Raw genomic sequence first — 24595 nt, 5'->3', positions numbered from 1 at the left:
GTGCCTATATATACCAGCATAAAGTGGACACTCAAAATGGCTGCTTATGGGCGCCAATATTGAATGGCTTTTCGGAGATATTGGAAGAACAACAAAGTTTTTATAAATATAGACATGGATTATACTTTATATTTTTAATCAAATCAACTCAATAAGATAGAATTGAAATATATAATTTTAATATATGCAACAAATACAATAATATATATTATATCTAATTATTTGAACACATATTGTTTACTGCCCTTTAAATAGTATAAGTTTTGTATAGAAATTTCTTATTTTATCACTCGAACTTATATTATTACATGCATACTTCATTCGTAAATTAAAATAATTTTCGGCAATCGCCTTTAATAAGAGGTTTACATGATTCTCTAATGGATTGTTATTTAGTACATGGCTCTGCAATTCTTCAAATACAGATATATGTAAAAATTCTGCCATTATATGTTGTATAAGTATTTCTTTGTTTTTGTGCTTTTTAATAAAATCGATCCAAGCACATTTTTGATTTTCGTTTTTCGGGAACCTGTTTGTAAAAAGTTATCTAGTAATTATATGTGATCTAATGATTTGAATATTGTATATCTAAATAAAATATAACCTTCAAAATATAAAATTCTTATTATTATATTGATAACAATTACTAACCGATGAAATGTTATCCCATAATTTCGCGCTGTTGTTGTAATGCCACAGGCCTGACAATGCACCATAATTTTTTTTTATTTCACTATTTTTTTTACGATTAATAAGTGCATAAAATAATATTTTGCGCACTGTATGTTTCTCCGACACTAGCTTCCTAGCTCTAGCTGCAGACGCTAACAAAAAAGTGGACACTCAAGATGGCGGCTTCCGTCAGCGATTTGGCTAGCCCCCACCACCGATACGCTCCCTCCTGTGTTTCTTTACTCTTTGCTGGAAGCACATAAAATTGCAGAAACCATGGGCAGAATGCAGAAGCCATAGCGCATGCGCTATGGTTGTCGGTGATTCTGCCCATGGCTTCTGAATTTCCAATCTACATAAAAATACATAGGCCGGTATTCATAGGCCGGTATTCATAGTCGGTTCTTATATTTAAGACTGTCTTAAGTACAATCTTAAGATGTGATTAACCAATCACAGAGCCGTATTTGCATCTTAAGACATTACTTAAGACGGTCTTGAAATAAGAACGGACTATGAATACCGGCCTAAGCCTTAAGAAATTGATCAATCACAGTCGAGTTTTCTCCTCATACTTGACTGCGATTGATCAATTTCTTAAGGCTTAGGGCTTAAATCACCTATTGTGGACCCAGCCTTATGCCTGTGACTTATGCATTATGTATTTTTCTGTAGATTGGAAATTCAGAAGCCATGGGCAGAATGCGCTATGGCTTCTGCATTCTGCCCATGGTTTCTGCAATTTTATGTGCTTCCAGCTTCAGGCTTCTCTCTGGCTATAGCCTTGCGATTTTTAGTATAGACATCTGTGAGCAATTTTCCGATGTCATTTGATGCTGATTGGCTGAATCTGAAAGTAGAAACCAATCATGTTCCATTGTTAGTTAGCGGTTGAGCTGCTGAATGCAGTCATTAGGCCGGTATTCATAGTCCGTTCTTATATTTAAGATCGTCTTAAGATCTCGTTCAACTAATCAAGAGATGCTATGCGAGCATTTGATTGGTTAAACGAGGTCTTAAGACGATCTTAAATATAAGAACGGACTATGAATACCGGCCTTAGTTATTATAAGTTCCGATTTTGTCCCCTTGGACTCTTGGACAGGTGCAGATGTGTTTTTTGCGCAGTCTTCTTTATGAAGTTTATCTTTGAGATCAGGTCAAGTAATTGACCACAAGAGTAGTATTAATTTTTTTACTTGTGAATCTATTTGACTTTGTACTTTTTTTTTACCAGTTGTTGGCCAAAATTCGCGTAGACAGGGTCATGGTCATAATCGATTAACAACAGTTATTATAATAGTATCATGTTTTTATCAAATTCAATCTAATCAAATCGAGGAAGAACGAAGAGTTACTTAGTGATTTTGTAATTCTTAAATTTATTACATGTATTTTTTGATACATTTAATAAAATTCCATTGATTTAGACTTGGTAGAGTGTTAGAAATTTATCACATTGTGATTAAAAATCTACTTAAATTTCCATATAAATTGAAATAAAATATTGAAAAAAAGAATAAGAAAAAATAAGTGTTATACTTTAAAAAAACATATATATGTGAAAAGAGAAAGATATATCAGCTCTTTGAGACATAACTAATTTTATAAATTTTTAAATAAGTTCTATAGACATCAATACATTTTTTATCTTTCTCTCCTTTCACAAAATTATGTGCACCTCTATAACAAATAAGGTAAGTTGAAGATTTCTATTAATATAATATTTATAGCTCTATCAATGATAATTTTTATTTTTTTTTTGTTTGTATTTAAACTATTTTTAAAATTCATTTTGCATAAATTAAACATTTTTTACTTATTTTATCTTGATTGTGATAAATGCTTTAATCATTCCGTTTTCACAATATTTTAAATTGCTCAAATAATGATTCATGAGTTTTTAAAGAATATTTTTATCCCATTCTAAATATTGAATCCAATTTTTGCTTTGCTCGTAATAAAATAAAATTGAAAATGATTTTATAAAAATCTTCTATTGAAGTTAAATATATTTGTACGAGTAATTTTTTTAATATACAATAATATATACAAGTGCACATGTTTTTATTAATATATTATGATGTTTTTTATAGAATTCCTCACAATGCGAAGATGTATCGCAGCTTGTCAAAAGGTTGTGCTGTGATATCTTGCGATGCATAATCATACAGATGCATTTCCTCTTCGATTGCATTGTAGATTTTGTTTTCGGCATATATTATAATCCAAAAGCAAGGAAGGTGCCACCAGTGAAGAACACTCTATTGTTAGAAAGTGCTATCTCATTAGCAGAGAAAATTAGGTAAAATTATTATTAATTTTCAAATAATAATTTTATCAAGATTGAATTGTAATATCCATGTTTAATCATATATATATAAGATGTTTTATTTTAATATAGTCAAATTGCTGTATCTATAGATATAACGAGAAACCATTTCATACAAAATTTAAAAGATTTTGAGAGGGAAGAAAGCTGATAAACTTGAATTTTAATTATCTTTTCAAGGTCATTCAAAGGTCAACATAATTTTTTGCTAAAATGGAATGCTATCAGATGTTAGGAATAGTTTGTTAATTTGGTGTTAAAGAGTTATGAAAGTAGGATGATCAAAAAATGAATAATTTACGAGATATTTTGAGCTTTAATGTAGCATAATTTTACATAAGCTTTAAATATCTCTCATTATATATTTATTTTTTAATTATCTTATCTCAATATTTTTATGCATAAAATAATAACAAGAATCAATTGGTGTAAAGAAAATACAGTTTAAAAAAGTTTGTAATTTGCAATTAGTAGCTGCATATTTTTTCTTAAAAACAACAGTGTATTTTCTTTGCACCAACTAATTCTTCATTATTTTATGCATAAAAGTATTAAGATAAGATCATCAAGAAATAAATATTTTACAAAATATTTTATAGCTTATAAAATTATGTTACTTTAAAGTATAAAATATCTAATGAATAATCCTATTTAAAAAAAACTAAGTTGATCAAAAATGATATTGAAAAAAATTATATTTAAAATTGAAGATGATCTTTTTTCCCTTTAAAATCTTTTAACTTTTGTATGAAATATTTTCTTGTACAATTCGTCATAGTTTTAGGAATATTTGACTGTATTAATTAAAATATAACATCCTGTATAAAAAAATATACATAAATAAAAAATATATACACAGTGTTATATATGCTTTATTTTAGGACAAAAAAAGTGACATCGGAGGAAATTGTGAGGGCTTATATTGAAAGATGCAAAGAAGTGAATAGTTTAATAAATGCAGTTGTAGAAGATAGATACTCGGATGCAATTAAAGAGGCCAAAGCAGTAGATGTCATGATAGAAAACTGTAGAGATTTGGAGAAGATTAAGATAACGTTGCCTTTCCTTGGAGTTCCCTTCACTACAAAAGAAAGCAATCGTGCTAAAGGTAGGCAATATAACATCGTGAAGAATTATTTTAAACTCCTGTTCTAAAATCATTTAAGAAAATATAAAAAATATAGACAAGTTATACATGATAGAAAATAAATATAGTTTAATTGTTCTAAATATTAATAATTGAAGCAATTGCAAATTATTTTCTCAGGATTAGTACATTCCATGGGTTTGCTCTGTCGTCGTAATCATCGGTCTGAGGAAGATGCCACGGCAATCCGTTTACTCAAGGAGGCTGGGGGAATCTTGATCGCAACGACCAATGTTCCTGAGCTCAATTTATGGATGGAATCGAGAAACAATCTGTATGGACAGACGAATAATCCTTACAACATTACTAGAACAGTGGGGGGTAGCAGTGGTGGGGAAGGAGCTATAGTAACAGCTTGTGGAGCTCCATTTTCCATCTGTAGTGACATAGGTGGCTCCACGAGAGGTCCTGCGTTCTTTAATGGATTATTCGGCCACAAGCCTAGTGAAGGTTAATGTTATTAAAGATACTATTTAAAGATTAATAGCAATTTTGAGTTATGATTATACATTATTTTACACATTAAGAGATCATTTTTTTATAATACGAAAAATTTTCTTTTTACAAAAATTAAAGGATTTCAAGGGGAAAAAGGTTGATAATCTTGAATTTTAACGGAGGTCATTTTTTAAGGCCATTTAAAGGTCAACCGAATTTTTCTTAAATAGAACATTTAAAAAAAATATAAAATTATTAAATTACTAATAATGATAACTTATTTGGTTATTATTATTGTCAGGATTAACTCCAATAGCTGGAATTGGATTGCGCGAGAATGATTATCCAGACAGTATGGTAGCAGCCGGGCCACTCTGTAAGAGGGCTGAAGATTTAGCACCCTTCTTGAAAGTACTAATTGCTCCTAATATACATAGATTGAAGCTAGATAAACCAGTGAATGTGAGAAATCTGAAGGTGTTCTATCAAGAAAGTTCTGGCGATTTGAGAGCCAGCAAAGTTAACGGGACTATCCAAGCTGCATTAATTAAAGCGGTACAACATTTTAAAGAACTCACAGGTTCTGCTACAAAGGTAGAAATCTACAAATCTTTTTATATAATTCTATAAAGTGATTAAAAGAATGTAAAAGTGTGTTCCATTTTAATTAATATCGAATATCTCTGAAACTATGGGCTGTATTAATAATGAGAAAATATTTTATACAATATTTTATACTTTAATTTCACATAATTTTACGAAATATCTCGTAAAATATTTATTTTTTGATAATCTTACGTCAGTACTTTAATGCACAAATAATGAGAGGAATTAATTGGCGTAAGGAAAACACACTGGATAAAAAAAAAGAGGTACAATAGAAAAATAGAAAAAAATTGTGACTTAAATATTTATAACGTAGCTAATAATTATGACTGTCATTCGACATTGCGAAACTGATCATTCCACGTAATCAACACTAAAAAATTATTTTATTAAAAAAATTAGATTGACTTTTATATGACCTCAAAAAATGACCTTAATTAAAAATGAAAATTTATCTTTTATCGTCTTGTTAAAACTGTTTCGTTATTTGAGTTTATATTATTCTGCCTGTCACGAAAGCCGGAAAGTCAAGCACGTAAAGGCATATCAGCGCTTATCAATGGCTCCATCCATCAGAAATCATTCAAACTTCTAATAAATAAGTCATCCTTTTGAGACACGTGTTCGAGAATTTTCGAAGACTTCACTTTCGGAAAAATCTTGATTGTACACCAACAGCCGAAGAGCAAAGAACCTTCAGCGTTTAGTAGCTTATTCTTGTAATTTGTAACTTCTCTTATTGTTAGTGATACCGTGATCATAACGATCGACAATATACTATGACTCTGGTTCCTCTAATTCGTTTCAACCAGCGAAGGTAAGCTCGTGTTCCGAGATTGATGACGAGAGTCGCTACGTAAAGAATATTTTTTTTATTCATCTTGCGTTTGAAAATTCTAGTCGTCCTTTTTCTTTTTTTTTGTATATAATGCAATCAACTGTGAATCGTGAACTAAATAATAAATTGTTACACTCCAAGGCGTATCTATCCATCTCTAATTTCCACCGGAATATCGTATCTCTTTTTTAATTTTAATTTTTGTATAAAATATTTTCTTGTTACAGTATAGTTTTAGAGATATTTGACTATATTAATTAAATAAATATTAATTAAAATATATTAATTAAAATGGAACACCTGTATTTGTATTATAAAAGTTTATTTATATTTTAATACATTTAATACATTACAATTTTTTTTGTTTTGTTTTTGAATATCTAGAAATTTAAAGTTTGTATACATATAAAAAACATACTTTGTTTATATATATATTACAGATTAAAATACCAGGCTCTGAATATAGCTACTCACTATGGAGGTATTGGATGACTCGTGAAAATTTTAATTTTAAATTGGACATAACAGATCGAAAGGTGAGTTTTAATTTTTATTTTAAAGTTTTGTGATAGTTATATATGTATTTAACACAATGGAATTATATTTATACTAATTAGCAATATTTAAACATTCTATTTCCTCACTTTAAATTATTTACAGTAAATATTTTTTTAATTTTTGACTTAAAAACATTTACACTTTGCAGTATATCACTAGTGCAAAAAGAGAAATTTTTAATCTACTTACTGGAAACTCACAATTGACGTTGGCTGCTATCATCAAATTGATGGATGAAGACTTCTTACCATCAGTGAACGATGAATGGGCAAGAAAGACCACTGCAAAAGCAATACAGTTTTTGGCGGTAAGAATTATTGTAGAAATATATAATCATATATAATAATATATAAAAATATAAGAATAGTAATATCTATAATATAATTTAACAAAAAAAAAAAAATCACTTGAAAAAATTAAAATTAGATTTCACATAACTTTTTGATGCTGAATATGATTCCAGTTTTCAAATTGTACTCCATTACATCTTAATTTCAAGAAATTTGCAATTGCAAAAAATCTACTTTACTGTAATTTCATATGATAGCTGCAATATGTTTTGGAGAAGTTTTATTCCAATTAAAAAATATGTTGCTAGGACTCTCAATTCTCAAGAGGATATTGTATATCCTTATTATTTATTTTATCCTTATACATAACAAATTACAGAAATTTTTTTTGTCTAATTTTGTCTTAAATTTTGTATTGTTATATGTTTATCGTGGAAACTTTTTTCTTTTACAGGAGAAATTGGGTGACAACGGGGTACTATTTTATCCTTCGGCTCCATTTCCGGCCAGCTATCATTATTCTATGTACCTAAGACCCTTCAATTTTGGCTATTGGTGTCTATTCAACGTTCTGCGATTCCCAGCTTGCCAAGTTCCATTGGGTTTGGACGAAAATGGTTTGCCAGTCGGTATTCAGGTATTTAAAATTATTGTATTATTATTTAAAAGTTCCAAAATTTATATTTATATTGATATTTATTTATGTATATATATTTAAGTTCCTATTCTATGTTCCATATATTTATTGTTAAATATGTTATATAACTTCTGCTTTCACATATACATACACATATTTATTGTTGAATGTGTCATAACTTCTGCTTTTATATGATCACTAAAATATTTTAATATTTTAATAGTATATGCTAGAGGCAAATTTTATTCATTTTATTTTTTTTATTTATTATGCAAAAGTTCCAAAATCTATATTTATATATTTATATTTATATTTGTTTATATATGTTTAAGTTCACATTTAATGTTCCATATTTATTGTTAAATGTGTTATATAATTTCTGCTTTTACACATACATACACATTTATTTTATTGTTGAATGTGTCATAACTTTTGCTTTTATACGATCATTATAATATTTTAATAGTATATTCTAGAGGCAAATTTTATTTATTTATTTTATTCATTTATTTAAGTTTTTTTTACATTAATGTGTTTTAAATTATGGAAAATTTTGATTTGTCGTTTCTTATATTATATATGGACAGTACACTAAATAGCGATAAATTGATATATTGAAAAATTAATTACTCTGTATAGTAAATGTTAATATTAGATTTATGTTAATATTATATTAATAATATTATTTAAGTAGAATAATTATTTAAATTTTTATTTAGAAAGAAAAACAATTAAATCATTTACATACAACAGTTGAAATTTGCTATTGATATTTAATTTGTAAATATCAATACGATAATATAGTATCCATATATGGGAAATGACAAAATAAATAAAAAATGTGCAATAAAAATCAATATCAGCTGAGTTATAAAAATCAACAGATAATATCTCGTGCATTTAGCATATAATTCAAGAACTATTATGACTTTGACATTTTTATATTGAATTATTTCAATAAAGAACGAAAAATGTTGGGCACACCGATTTTGATAATATTTTTTCAGAATTATTCTTCGATTCATATAAAAGAGATTGGCATCTTAGTTCGTAGAATATGTATAGTTTTCCTATAATTCTTTAAATTCTAATTTTGTCGCGAAAACAAGACCCCATTTAAAAATTGATAGCGACTTTGTTTATTTAGTTAGAATCAGCGTAAACATTAATTAAAAGAGAAAATCTTAAGGTTTTTTTCAATCATAGCGAAACTGAAAAAAAAATATATATACAGGGTGTCCCATTTTAATCTATCACCCCTCGTAACTTTGCAGGAAGCGATCGTAGAGAAAAATGTTTCATACAAAAGTTTTTTGACTTCGAGGGGGACATAAGATGATGTCATTGGTTTGACCTTGAATAGTCATTTGAAGGTCACGTGAAGATCATCGATGTTTTCTTAAATGGAACCCCCTATTTTTTATTGTATATTTTTGTAACCCTTGTCGAGACGTTTTCAAAACACTACCTATGTGGGTCTTTTGCGCAAGCCGTTTCCAAGATACGAAGCTTTAATGTTGACATATCGGCATTCATCGGCATTCACATTATCCGATGTACACCGCGGGGAGGTTGTTCAGTCGAATTTGTACATCAAGTGGCTCTAAAAAAAGCAGACTGTGTGTGTGTGTGTGTGTGTGTGTGTGTATGTGTGTGTGTGTATGTGTGTCACAGCAGAGATAAGGATCCCATGGTTCGTCACTTTCGTAGTATTTTTTTACTCCAAACCCTGGGGATATGTTAAAGAGAAAAAGTGTACGAGACTGAGCCAACGACTGTTGAAAATATGCAAGAACGCATTCGTAACATATTTAGGAGCATAACACCAGCTATGCTTGAAAGAGTTCGTAACAATTTTTACGAAAGATTGCGTTTATGTATCCAAGAAGGGGGACGTGTTTTCGAACACCTTAAATAAATTATTTTATCATTCTTAGGTATCCACACTCACACGCAAGCACACACACACACACACGCACGCACACGCACGCACGCACACACACACACAGTCTGTTTTTTTAGAGCCACTTGATGTACAAATTCGACTGAACAACCTCCCCGCGGTGTACATCGGATAATGCGAATGCCGATGATATGTCAACTTTGAAGCTTCGTATCTTGGGAACGGCTTGCGCAAAAGACCCACATAGGTAGTGTTTTGAAAACGTCTCGACAAGGGTTACAAGAATATACAATAAAAAGTAGGGGGTTCCATTTAAGAAAACCGATGATCTTCACGTGACCTTCAAATGACTATTCAAGGTCAAACCAATGACATCATCTTATGTCCCCCTCGAAGTCAAAAAACTTTTGTATAAAACATTTTTCTCTACGATCGCTCCCTGCAAAGTTACGAGGGGTGATAGATTAAAATGGGACACCCTGTATATACATAGGTATACGAACGTTCCAGCCAGACTTTGAGATCTTATAGGAAATTTAATTCTGAACAAAAAATTTCCTATAAACATGGGTCGAAAAATGCTTTCTTACGAAGTTATCGCTCAAAAACCTCTGAAATCGTGATTATTTTACACATTTTTCCATTTAGATTTTTACTTGTGGGGAAGAGTGAAAAATGAAGTTTACTCAACGCCAATCGAGTCTCATGAACATCTGAGCCAACAAATAAATACGACTTTTGATCGATTGAGGTTGAATCAGGAGGAAATCCGTAAAGCGACTAGATCGGTCATTACTCGATGCCGAAAGTGTATTGGAGCTAGGGGGGGACATTTTGAGAACAGTTAGTTTTTTCACGTCTTTATTCATTTTCTACTATTACGTGCTATTTTAGTTTAAAAAAATTTATTTTATTTTCATAAAAGAAAAAGATTTTTATTTTTTATTTTTATTGTTTTTTTCAAGAAATTTATTAAGTTTCATTTTCTTTTCACCTTTTGCTCTTCCTTTTAAGTTCCATTTTCTTTTTATTTCATTTTCTTTTCACCTTTTGCTCTTCCTTTATCAGAGGTTTTTGAGCGATAACTTCTTAAGGAAGCATTTTTCGACCCATGTTTATAGGAAATTTTTTGTTCAGAATTAAATTTCCTATAAGATCTCAAAGTCTGACTGGAACGTTTGGGGCCACTCTGTATATATAAAATAGTGAAAAAAGCAATACAGATTTTCACTAATTTTTATTAGACATTAACACATTAAAATATTTTTACAATCTTATAGGTAGCAATATGACGAAATACGCTTTGTTTTCAAAATAGTTTTGTCAGCCAGGATCCGGAACAAAATTGAAAAGTACAGATTTTGATTGCAGCAAATCATGTCTTCATTTTTTTTTTTTGTATTTTTATGTATGTACAGTCGCGGACTAAAAGGTCCGCTGAAATATGAATTTTAGCAATTTTATTATCATTTCATTTAATATATTAATATATTTGACACCTTATATATCTTGTACGTCTGCTCCGCTAAAATATGCCGTATGCATTCGCGCTCATATACTTATATAAGATCCATATTCTGAAACTTATCGTATTAGCAAAAGTGGACAACCTTTTAGTCCGCGACTGTACATCGTTTTGTTCAATGAAAATACTTGAATACCCTTCACTTCTTCCTTAACATAATCATGAAAATCTTTTGATGTGAAAATTTGATTCTCTGTTGATCTTTGAAGACTCTTCTTTTCTTGCAAGTCTCTTATTTATACAGTTCCATCAATTACGTCATAAGCTTTTGCCGTGATTAGTGACGAAAAAAATGCCACTCAGCTTGTATTCCTTAAAAATCTTCTTTATAGTTCTATTGATTATGAATTGTGTGAAGATAACTTTATGCGAAGATAACTTTATAATTCTTGGAAAGTATGGATTCTAAACAACAAAATCTAACCTAACTTTGCAAAGGGGTGCAATTTAATCTGCATATTGCCCCAATAGAAGCTTCGAATAGCATTCTGGAACAATAAAATTGGTTTACAGCGAAATCACAAATTATTATACACTAATCCTCTGATTAAGCTATCTATTAATACTTTTTGTTAGGATCTGGCTGGCGCAAATTAATTCCACACAGGATGTACGAGAAATAATATAGATTTTATTTTTGAAGAACTTGAGATCGTTTTATTGCACAAAGAATGTATCTGAGAGCTGAGCTGTATCGATATATATCGATACGTAACGTAGGTCGCGTGCGTGCGGAAGTGAGGTGCGCTGAGATCGCGCGGTAAATTACAAACTTGTTCCAACACTCCCGCTTTGGTTTTACCGCTTCTGTCTTTGTTCTTCTTAGCTTTCTTGACCGAGATGTTACTTCTCGTGGACCCCGAGCGCCTCTCGGTGATACATATGTTGCTGCCGCGGTAACGGCTTTGTCAATATGTCTGCGTGTTGTTCCTTTGATGCTATGTATTCTAATACGAAATCCTTCTGAGCGTATCTTTCTCGTATATAGTGAAAACGCACGTCGATGTGCTTGACCCTCTTATGGAACACAGGGTTCTTTATAAGACTTATTGCACTCTGGTTGTCCATAAATAGTGTTGTCTGAACTTCTTCGACATTCAGCAGCTCTTTGATTAGTCTTTTCATCCAGGCTATTTCCTTTGCGGTCTGGCATGCGGCCATGTATTCTGCATCCGTAGTTGACAGTGCGACTACCTGTTGTCTCTGCGAATTTCACGATATTGTTCCGGACGCGAACCTCAGAACGTATCCTGTCGTCGATCGTCGTGTTTGTAGATCTCCCGCGTAGTCCGCGTCACTGTACGCTAGCAGTTCCTTCTTCTGGTCGCACTTGAATTGAAGCCCATGGTTTATTGTGCCCTGCAGATACTTCAGAACTCTTTTAACGGCCTTCCAGTGAGTTGTCGGCTTCTCCAAGTACCTGCTTACTTGATTTATTGCGAATGTGATATCGGGCCTCGTAGCTATCGATAAATACATGAGGCTTCCGATAGCCTCACGATACGGTGCTGTGGTAACATCCTCCTGGTCTCCCGCTTGCGCGAGTGGGTGCAATTGTTGGTTTGGATCCGCGGGGATGGCCACTGGATTAGCTTCTTCTACTCTGAATCGTTCCAGGACTCTCCTCGCGTATGCTTCTTGGTGCAGAAAAATCGACCCGTCAGCCTCTCGCTCTATGTGCATACCTAAAAATAAATTTGCGTCGTTGTGTGTTATTTCAAATTCATTTTCGAGCTCTCCAAGAAGTTTATCGATCAGAGATCGGTCCTGTGCCACGACCAGTCCGTCGTCTATGTAAATTGCCAGAATTAGGTTTTGGTCTTGATTCTGGCGTGTGAATACGCACGAGTCTGCACTCGTTGCCTTCAGATTGAATCTCCTTAAGAACTCGGTGAATCTTCGGTTCCAACAACGGGAGGATTGTCTTAGTCCGTACAGACTTCGTTTCAGTTTGCAGACTTTTCCGGATCCATCATCGTACCCTTCTGGCTGCTGCATGTGGATAGTTTCTTTGATGTCGCCGTATAGGAAGGCTGTTTTCACGTCAAACTGGTTTATCTGCATGCGCTCACACGATGCAACAGCGAGAATAGCTCGGATCGAGTCAAATCGGACCACAGGGCTGTGAGTCTCCTGATAGTCGATTCCCTCTCTGTCTGAATCCTCGCGCAACTAATCTCGCTTTATGACGCTGTACATTACCGTCTGCGTCTCGTTTCAGTTTGTACGCCCACCTGCAGTCTATTATTCTCGCGTTCGTTGGTGTTTCAACCAATTCCCATGCTTGATTCCTCGTGAGTGATTCGAACTCCTCGTCCATTGCTCTCTTCCCCAGCAAACACAGAATATAACTATTATACATATAATCTAGAAGTAACACGCAATATAACATGAGTTATACATTATTAATATTTATGTTACATAATTTTTTTTTGTAACTGCAATATAATTGTGTTTTAAAACGGTTATATTTCTTTGTTATTTACTGGTTATAACAGTATAACAGCAATATAACTGAAATATTACACGTTATATAACAAATGCTACATTAGCATTACTTTAATATTACATAACATATGTAATATTTTATGAGAAATGTTACAGCAATATTCCAAAAATAACAATATTCATCAATCATTAGTTCTTTCATTTACCGCTATGCGACGCGCGATGATCTAGCTATCTCGTATTTAAATTTCAGTCATGAGAATTATATAAAGCTTACAAAAAATGACTATTAAGATTAAAAAGATGTCATAAATTAATTTTTCTGACATATCCCAATAGAGAATTCAGATTGAACTGATCGAAAACTTAGAAAGCGAACAAATAAATGTCCGAATGAGAGAAAATCGCTCATAATATTATAATATTTAAGCTGTAAAGTTTACTATTTTTATATAAATAAAATTTTTAATTTTAAATAAAAATTTTATAAAACAATTTTTTAAAAAATATAAAAATTTTATAAAATAAATTATTTAAATTTTATTATTTTTATATTTATTTATACATTGAACTAATTGTAAGTACTTTTGTCATATACGCATATACATACATGCGCCTAACCTTCATATTTGCATGTTATAACATGTATACAGGGTGTCCCATAATTCGCGAACCACCCGTCAGTTGCAGGTAGAGTAGGTTAAACTGAGTAAAAAAGTCCTCTACCATTTTGCGATTTTCTCAATAATTAATGAGAAATAAATTAAAGAAAATCAGCCAATTCGAGCGATGATAAGCGTGCAGCGAGATGAGACAGCCCACTCGGGGGTCCAGAGTTAGCGCTACTCGTATGTAGTTACTGTCTTTTGTAAAGCGCTCCTCCCCGCTTCATCGCGCGCTTAGCAACCGTGTAACATTATACTGTTTCTTTTCGCCGCATGCTTAGTAACGATATGAAACTGGGCTGTCTTTTCTCGCCGTCGTCACGCGAATTGGCTGATCTTCTTTAATTTATTTCTCATTAATTATTGCGAAAATTGCAAAATGGTAGAGGACTTTTCTATTCAGTTCAACATGCTCTACCTGCAACTGACGGGTGGTTCGCGAATTATGGGACACCCTGTATAACAATTTTATATAATAACTTATACCGCGCTATATTTATGTTATATCACTGCAATTTTGTATAAATGGGAAATTACAACTAATTTTTATACATGTTATGTAAGTATTATATAATTTTTAAGAAAATTATATAACATGTTATTTACGTGTTACATTAATGTTATATAGCTGTAATATATATGAGTAGGAAATTACTACTAACGTGTATATAACCTTGTACATTTGTGTTATATTGCGTGTTACATTTCGTTTTATTATGGCAATATAACAGTTATATACTCGTGTTTGCTGGGTCCATTGCGCTGTCTCTCTGCTTTGCATGGCTTCTCGGTACGAAAGAGGCTCCTGATTTTCGGCTAGAAATAGATTGTCTATGAAATCGCGGTACCTTTCTGGAAGTCTCAATGTCCTTCTGTCTCGGAGTTGGCAGCCTTCATTTTGTAGCTGATTTCCCTCGTTGTTGGCGTCTATTCCTCTCGCTGCTTCTCCAGGCCCGGCGTCGACATCCGGTGCACCCTGTCTAGGTGCTATTTCGTCTACCTGCGGTTCACCTTCCGGTTCTTCGACGTTTTCTATCGGCTCGTCGTCGATATCCGAGTCTTTGCACTCGCTCAGAGTGTGTTCTTCGCCAAGTCACACCTCGTCATCGTCGCGTTCCCTCGGTGCAATCGTTTGGTTGATTTTTCCAGAAAAAACGATGTCTCTTGCCGTCTCGATTTTGCTGTCGTCAGGAAACCACGCGGTATCCCTTGGTTTCATCTCCGTAACCGATGAAGTACCCTTTTCTTGCCTTTGCATCTAGCGCTCGACGTTTTTCTTTCGGTATGTGTACAAAGACCTCCACCAAATATATGCAAGTCTTTTATGTCCGGTTTTCGCTGGAACCAGAGTTCCAACGGAGTGACTCCCTTGATGCTGCTCGTTCCGGTCCGATTCAGCGTGTTAACCCCCGTGTTGATTGCTTCCGCCCAAAATTCTGCTCTGAATCCTCCGCTGAGCATCAGTGTACGCGCTGCTTCCTTTAGAGTGCGGTTATCGCTTTCCGCGGAACCGTTTTGCTCCGGCGTGTATGTTATCGTTCGCTGATGCCTTATCCCGAGTCGGTTCGTTAACTGCTTCATCTCGTTAACGAATTCGAGTCCATTATCGGTCCGGAGAACTCGCACTCCTCCCGGGCATTGTTTTTCAGCCTTCTTGAGGAAGTTTTCGACGCGGTCTGACGTCTCCGCTTTACTCTCGATGAAATATGTTGTGCGGTAGTGCGAGTAATCATCCTTTAACAAAAAATAGTATCTTGAGCCTCCGAGGGATTTTGTCGGCATGGGGCCGCAGAGGTCCGCATGTATTATTTCGCCGATGCTCTGCGTTCTCGAGTTGCTTTCCGGAAAGGGAAGTCGGTGCATCTTCCCGATAGTACATGCTTCGCAAAATGGATTTTTCTTACCTTTTACTGGTATTTGAAATCTGTCGAGGATCTGTCTTACGTGCCTGAAATTTTGGTGGGCTAACTTTTCGTGCCAATCCTTCAGTGTGCTTGTTGAGGTTATGAGCGCTACCGGTGGGCCCTGTCTCCCTCTCGACATTTTCGGCTTAACGACCTTGAATTGCATCACGTACATTTTTCCTCGGCGTACTCCTGTTGCTATGACGCGTCCATCTTTGACCAGTTCGCATGTCATATTTGTCGACTGCATCTCAAGACCTTTGTCCAGTGCTGCGCCGACTAAAAACAAATTATATTTTAATTTTGGCACGTGCAGTACATCGACGAGGTGATTTTCTTTCCAGTTCTCTCCGTTGAATATGTTGACGTTGATGCTTCCTTTCCCACGGGCTTCGATGCAGCCTCCATCGCCGATACGCACCGGTGTTGACGTGTCGAAAGCCTCATACGTAGCATACCAGTCTACTCGGTTAGACATGTGATCGCTGGTTCCGGAGTCAAGAAACCAGCCTGCGTCACTAACCTGTTGTGAGGATTCTGATGTAAGAGCCTCGCTCACTAGTCCCTCGCCGTGCAGCTTTTTAACTGGGGCGCTGTTGCCTCCTTTGGGTCCTTCTCGATTGTCATCTCCTTTTCGCTGCGAGCACTCTCTGGCCCAATGTCCAGCTTCTCCGCATACATAGCACTTTCCTGGCTTCGTTATGCTCTTGACGTATTGCCTCTGCCGCTGCCTCGCTTCGACTTTCCACGCTGTGCATTGGATGAGAGAGCGTTTCCATTTTTGCCCTCTTGCGACGTATTTCTCGATTCCTCTGTCATGAGCCTAGCTTTCAGGTTTTCCAGTGTGCGCTCTCCCGCTGGCGCTGACTTCCATGCGCTGACGAAGTGTCTATAGCTTGCGGATAAGGTCATGAGAACTTTAGTAATAATCATTGAGTCTGCGATTTGCTCACCCATTAGCTTCAGTCTGTGTGCGATATCCTCCAGCTTGGCAATGTGTGTTGCGATGTCATCTGAACCTTTCTTAGTTGCGTTGTACCAGTTCTGCTGCAACATGTGCACGCTCGCTTCTGACTTTTGCTCGTAGATCGAGGTGAGTTTCAGCCACATTTCCGCTGCCGTCCCGCAGTTGATTAAGTGTTGGCTGATCCGCTATGGTTGTCACAATTATCTTCTGTGCCATCGCGTCGGCCTTTTCCCAGGCCGCAAGGCTCTTTGTGTATGCGGTGTGCGTAGCCTCGCTCGCTCCTTCAGCGGGAGCTGCTGGTGTTGCGTCCGTTCCTAACGCGATTTTTAATACTCCGTGAGTGATAGAATGATAGAATGATAGAAAAGAGATTTCGTGGCGCTCGTCTATTGCTCGTTGCCGACTCGAGAGGCGGGAACATTGAAAGTTCTTACAAAACTATCTTTTAATAACTGTTTATTGTGTCCCCTAGAGGTTTATAAGGCGTTTTTGATAGGAGCGTTTCCGAACCTTTACAATATCTGAAAACTTTGTTACTTCATTTCTTTCAACCTGGTCTAAAAGATCTTATAATTATAATCCTTCTCTTTCCTTTCCTTCTCCTCTTCTTCTACAGCTACATTTTCCCCCTAATCGTCTCTTCTTTTCCTTCTTCCTCTTCTCTCCTCTCGTACCTTTTTCTTCGCCTTTTCTTCTTTCTTTTTTATTTATCCCTGCCTCCTTCATCTTCCTTTCTTCCTCTTAAGGCTCGTGACTGTTCACCGATCATGTTGGAATTGTGATGTCAGAAGCAAGAAAACACATGCTAAAAATTCTTAGATGCCATTTTTAAATGAGGATCCAGGAGCCTTAACCGCCTTTCTTCTTTCCACAATCCTTTATCCAAAAACCTCCTGTTGCCAAAAGGCATGTGGGGTGTTTAGGATCGAACCGGATTAGGACCTTTTGCCTGTCAGTCCACTTCCACACGAGGCCACATGTCACCCCGATAAACTATCTTTTAACGATTTTAAATAATTGCTTGTGAGCTTGCCCAATGAAATAGACTTGTAAACACAGTAGATCATTAAAAGATGAATAAATAAATTATCCCTTTATCTGAACAAAAGTCGTTAACTTAATTATGGTATGCCTTTTATTTACTGTTAAGTCTAAATCTCTGTTTGGGTTTTTATAAGATCTAAGGTAGATGAAGAATCTTTTATATTTTTAATTTGAAGACAATTCTCGCATCTTTCCAACATACATCTTTCGTTATTTGTAGTACATACTAACTTGTCCAAGAATTCCTTAAGTGATCAAGTTTGTGCGACACTTACGTATCATTGGCTTTTTGATGGACATTTTGATGACTAATGCAACCTGTATGAGTGCCTGATGCCTCCAATCACACCATTCAGGCTTTAAGGAAGCGAGTTTGAAAAAAAACCAATCTTTAATTGAGGAAATTCAGATTTAAACATGGTGTAAACATTTCTGAAGTCTAGTAATAGCCTTTTCTGTTGATGAATACGTCTTCTCGTATACAATTTCACTGATTTTACATCCTTCATACCGGGACACTGATCTCTATACTAACTGGATAGACTATATCCTATTAAAGCACTCTGAATTGAAAGCTCACTCAGCGCCTCGGAATGTTCAATAAGGTACTAAATACTGTCATGACACTGCGCTGTCGATAAAGATAAATTAGAGGGGTTATTTAACCGAGTGCAGTCTGAAAATTAAATTATTATTTTCAATTCCATAAACAAAAAAATGAAATAAAACAGAGAATTTTTAATTTGTAGTCAAGTTCAAATATAAAATCATATAAACAATTATTTTGCAGCAAGCAAATAATTTATTAACTCAAATTTATATTTAATTATATTAATTAGTTAAATTAATGAATAATACTAATTAAATTAGAATAAAATTAATAAAATTAATAATTAAATATTCTCCTAAGTATGAAATTACATTTTAAGTATAAAATATGATTTTGTATATAATAAAATTTTATATAATATTAATCTAATATAAATAATATATATAATAATTTTTTAAACAACGATAACGAGACACAAAAAATTACTTATTGGTTATAAGACAGGATAAATATCCAACTGTCAAATCACTCACTATTCACCATTATTACCAACAGAACACAGTGTTTAGTACCTAATTGAACATTCCGAGGCGCTGAAGATCATATAGTCTATCCAGTTAATATAGAGATCAGTGTACTGGGATATTCTCGACTTACGTCTTGTCTTTGGTAAAATTCAAAGATGATCAATTCGATTTCTTGATCACTACGTCTGCCTCTCGTTTCCAGCATTTTGGGAAGTATTCCCTTTTCTTCGAACTCGCGCACTTTCCTAACGTAGATGAACATATTGCAGTCCTTTAATTGCTTCTTTGTATTTGGGATGCTTCAACTTTAAGAGCAGTTGAATTTTCTCGTCGTAACTGGAAGTATTTTTCATATTGAGCTTTATTCTTTCTATAATGTTCTATCATCTAGGTCTAATACAGATTCCATTGTTATGCGTGAACTAGAAGCAACTTCCATTTTTTGTCAAACTCCAATTATTTCATTGTATTTTTCTTTGATTTTTAAGCTTATTGATTTTGTTGATTTTCTTTGTTTTTTTTGCAAAGGGAATTAGGGAATTTAGGGATTATCTTTAGAAAAATAGTCTCTAAAATCCCATTAAGGCTCAACTCTGTGCCTCTAAAGCTAAACTCCCATTAAGGCTCAACCTCCCCTACATGACCAAAATTGATATTTAATATGGCAATCTTTCACATTTATGCGAAATTGGACTGTCATTTTTTTAATATAGAGGGAAGGTAGGAAAGTTGGAACTGATTATTCTAAACTTCTAAAGGTAGGAGATCCCGTAGCCTAAAACACATTTTTAATAACTTTTTTGAATTATTTTAATATAATTTCATTTAATCTCGCTGTGATTGGAAGAAAGCTTGAGATTTCCTCTTTCAATTTATGGTTGCACCGATTCTATATAACTATTATATAAACAAAGTCGCTATCAATTTTTAAATGGTACTTTGTTTACGCGACAAAACCGGAATTTAAAGAATTACGCTAGTTTATAAAAAAATATTTTTTTAAAATTATTTTAAACCAGACAAGATGTTTCTTATAGATTTTTGGATGCTGAAAACAATGTCGCAAGCCAATTTTCACCTATATGCCAGGTTTTCGAAATAATTGAGGTTTAATATGCAAAAAATATCTTTTTTTGCGATATTTGCAATTTTTTTATGGAAAAAGTTAATGTTATCTGAAAAGTCTGTTTACTGTCATAGCTTAGACAAATTCATTGGCTAGTGTGGTCGATTAATTTAACTACCCTGTTGATTAATTTACTAGCGATATATAAAAAATAAAAAACATTTAAATTTGCTCCTGGACCTAATCATGGAGCCTACCCGTATAGATGATTTTCCAACTGTTTAGTATACGCCGGCGGATATACAAGGCATTATTTACAAACAACTATATAAAAGCAAAAAGAGAGAAGTATTGTTTCGAGGGGTCTGAATAGCTTAGAGGTAAGAGCAGTCGCCCGGAAACCGAAAGACTCGGGTTCGATTCCCGATTCAGCGACTTTCGGACCAATATTTTTCTCACTTAAGAAAAAATTTGTAATTAATAATTTTCAAGTTGTACTTTATAAAGACCACAACCATATGGTCGATAAAGTCATAGCTTAGACAAATTCATTGGCTAGTGTGGTCGATTAATTTAACTACCCTGTTGATTAATTTATTAGCGATATATAAAAAATAAAAAACATTTTTTTTAAATCACATTAAATCTCAATTATTTTGGAAATCTAACGTGCTAGTTTTGGTTTGCGGCATCGTTTTCAGCATCCAAAAATTTAATAAGAAACACTTTATCTGGTTTAAAATAATTTTTGGTTGTAATCTAGTCTTATTATATGAAAACTATACATTATCTGGACGAAGGTGTTAATCTCTTTTATACAAGTAGAAGTATAACTAAAAAAAGTATCAAAATCGATTAAAGTGCGCCCCACATTTATCGTTTTTTCTGGAATGATCCTAAGATTTTTAACTGTATTTTATCATTCAGAATAAGTTATAAGAAAAAGTTATAATATAATAATTCTCGAACACTTTATACTTTATACTCCGTTCGAGAGAACGTGCATCGTGACCTATATTAGAAGAAATGGGTGTACTTCCGAAAAGCCCATACCTCCGATTTTTTTGAAACTACGTATACTTACGTATTTTGACGTGCTGATTACGAATATGATAGTAAAAATTGGCGCAACTTTCATTTTCATGGTGAAAACTATAAAAAATCGTCAAAAATTGACGTTTTTTGGATTTATTTTATCAAATATTGGAAAATTAAAAAAATGTTTCAAACAAAAGTTGTAGATTTCTTTGAAATATGCATTTTATGTCATATTCATTTTTGCCGTACGAGTGATAGTTTTCGAGAAAAACGATGGACTCTAAATCTTATATCTGTCCTCCCATCTAGCATGTACTTTGCAGTACATATACGATTCCATATGGGTTTGCAACTTTCCACGCAAAGTGAAGCCATATATTGGGACTTCTACGCAGTACTGCGGACATGGGTTGGGTTGGGTTAGTTTTTGAGTGGGGGGGTGCAGGGGGAGGGGCTCCGCCCCTGCCCCGCCCGGCGGAGCCCCTGGCTCCTTATTGTCGTACCCATATACGATTCCACATCGGTTTGCAACTTTCCACGCAAAGCGAGGTCATATATTGGGACTTCTACGCAGTACTGTGGACATGGGTTGGGTCTTGTGTTTGTACATACATACTTTTGAATTTTCCAGTATTTGATAAAATAAATCCAAAAAATGTTAATTTTTGACGATTTTTTATGGTTTTCACCATGAAAATGAAAGTTGCGCCAATTTTCACTATCATATTCGTAATCAGCACGTCAAAATACGTAAGTATACGTAGTTTCAAAAAAATCGGAGGTATGGGCTTTTCGGAAGTTTATCCGAAGAAATCATCTTTTTTTGTCACAAAATTGTGTCTGAGCAATATTCTTTGATTTGGAGCAGTTTAAATTCGATAAATGAGAAGATTCTTAATTATACATGAATGTGGTAAAGTGGCATAATTGTGCATTTCTGGATATTCATGTAAACATTTTATTATTTTTTTTTACTAAAGATTTCATAATAATTAACAATAATTATCATATTGTATAACAATTAACAGTAATGATTGATTCTACGTAGTATGCGAATAAAAAATTATTTTATCGATATTTCTGTATATAAGATAAGTTACCTTAGTTATCTCGAATATTTTTGAAGGCATTATTCGAAAAAATGTTTCAACAAAAGCTGCTTGATTTTTTAAAGGGTAAAAAATTATTTGTGAAGATAAATCAGTTCATTTAAAATTTGTTATTATTTTATTAGAATTTAAATTTTTTATTTACTTTATTTTATTAAAGGAATCTTTATTTGTTAATGCAAAAATAATTTCTCATTAGTAATGTGTGCAATCAAGATTTACAAATATATTTTGACGTTTCATTGATGATATTAAGAATTGAGATAATACATTAAAAGTTCTAAAAGTTGTTCCACAAACTGTATTACAGAATTGTTTAAAAAAATAGAAGAAACGCAGGCATAAATACACAGGATGTTCTATTTTTAAAAAATGTTTAAATATATAAAAAATATTGCGTTTTAGAAAACAATGTTTTGAATAAAGTTGTTTGGTTTGAGAGGAAAAGAAGTTGATAATCTAGATTTATTATATATTTATAATTTTAATTAAGATCATTTTTCAAGATTATTTGAAGGTCAACTTAATTTTTTTTAATGGAACCACCATAATTTCTTTTTATATAAATCGATTTTTTGTAATATTTAGTACAAAAAGTTATAAGGATGCATGAGACCAGAAAATGTTAACAAGATATATTTGTACTTAATACGACATAATTTTACATAAACTATAAAATATCTTATAAAATATTCATTTTTCGAATACGTTATTTCAATACTTTTATGCACAAAATAATGAGAAGAATCAATTAGTAATTAGTATAAAGAAAAAGAAAATACACATAGTTGATTTTAAGAAAAAGTATGTAATTTTTTTGCAACAATACATGTTACATACATTCAGTATGTATAACAGTATGTATGTGAAATAATGTCAAATTAAAATATAAAATATTCCGTAAATTATTTACTTTTTTACCAGTCTATCTTTATATCTTTTTATGCCAAATATTGTGAAGAATCGATTTATAATTATGAATTATAATTTATTACGATTTATAATTTAAAATTATGATGATTTCAATTTCAAAAACTAGATTGACTTTCAAATGACCTTGAAAAATGATCTTTAGTTAAAATTTAAGATTATCAACTTTTTTTCCTGGAAAACTAAACAGCTTTTGTTGGAAATATTATTATTTTCTAAAACGCGTTTTTTATATAATTAAACATATTTCTTAAAATGGGACACCTAGCTCTTATATAATAATTCTTATAAGATTATTTTAAAGAAGACGAAAGTTAGATTCACACAGCACAATACTTTTTTATAGAATTTTATAGAATTTTATAGAATTTTATATATACTGGAAATATATATAGTTCTTTCATTTTCATTTCGCATATATATACAGGGTGTCCGGTAATAGTCGCATCAACCGTCGTGTGCAGGTAGAGCTAGTTAAACCGAGTAAAAAAGTCCTCTACCATTTTGCGATATTCTCAATAATAAGAGAGAAATAAATTAAAGAAAATCAGCCAATTCGCGCAATGATAAGCGTGCGGCGAGAAGAGACAGCCCACTCGGGGGTCCAGAGTTAGCGCTACTCGTATGGAGTTACTGTCTTTTGTAAAGCGCTCCTTCCCGCTTCATCGCACGCTTAGCAACCGTGTAACATTATACTGTTTCTTTTCGCCGCATGCTTAGTAACGACATAAAACTGGGCTGTCTCTTCTCGCCGTCGTTACGCGAATTGGCCGATCTTTATTAATTAATATCTCTCTTATTATTGAGAATATCGCAAAATGGTAGAGGACTTTTCTACTCGGTTTAACTAGCTCTACCTGCACACGACGGTTGATGCGACTATTACCGGACACCCTGTATATAGACAGTGTCTCAAAAGTCCCGGAACGACCAAATATCTCGAGAATAAAGTATTTTATAAAAAAATGAGACAAAAGTTTTAGGGTTTAAAAAGATCTATTTATTAGTCTTATCAGTTTGACCTTAAGTGGCGGTTTTCAAAGTTATTTTAAGGTCAACTCGATTTTTATAAATGGAACTTTAATTGTTTTATGTAAATATAAATTTCTTGAAAATTTTACAAAGATAAAATAGCTAAAAATTAAACGATTTACAAGATATCTTAATCTGATATATTTTGATAAAATACAAAATATCTCGTAATAGTTGTTTTTAAGAAAAAGTATGTAGAAATGCATGTTGCAATTGTTTATTTTTTTTCTTAAAAAATAACTGCGTTTTCTTTACACCAATTGATTCTATACATAAAAATATTAAAGTAAAATTATCGAAAATTAATAGCTAATAACTAAGATTAATAGAAACTAAGGCTAATAGAGAATGAAATAGAACTTTTTA

The 24595-nt window shown here is 33.1% G+C and overlaps 1 protein-coding gene across 1 annotated transcript in view; it reads left to right on the top strand.

Moving 5' to 3' along the window:
* Positions 1-1706: 1706 nt before the first annotated feature.
* LOC145945496 (fatty-acid amide hydrolase 2) overlaps positions 1707-24595 on the top strand; it is a 29021-nt gene continuing 6132 nt past the window's right edge. The window contains exons 1-9 of the mRNA XM_083054555.1: positions 1707-1780; positions 2300-2372; positions 2772-2980; positions 3889-4115; positions 4275-4604; positions 4894-5186; positions 6477-6572; positions 6743-6901; positions 7339-7521. Of these exons, the coding sequence (XP_082910681.1) occupies positions 1722-1780; positions 2300-2372; positions 2772-2980; positions 3889-4115; positions 4275-4604; positions 4894-5186; positions 6477-6572; positions 6743-6901; positions 7339-7521 (1629 nt within the window). The 5' untranslated portion in view covers positions 1707-1721. The remainder of the gene's footprint in view (positions 1781-2299; positions 2373-2771; positions 2981-3888; positions 4116-4274; positions 4605-4893; positions 5187-6476; positions 6573-6742; positions 6902-7338; positions 7522-24595) is intronic.

The sequence above is a fragment of the Prenolepis imparis genome, unplaced genomic scaffold, assembly GCF_030444845.1.
Source record: "Prenolepis imparis isolate NDT839.2.m4 unplaced genomic scaffold, iyPreImpa1.0 SCAF_14, whole genome shotgun sequence".
Taxonomy (NCBI): domain Eukaryota; kingdom Metazoa; phylum Arthropoda; class Insecta; order Hymenoptera; family Formicidae; genus Prenolepis; species Prenolepis imparis.
Note: the sequence above shows the minus strand (reverse complement) of the source record. Positions and strands in the feature narration are given on the sequence as shown.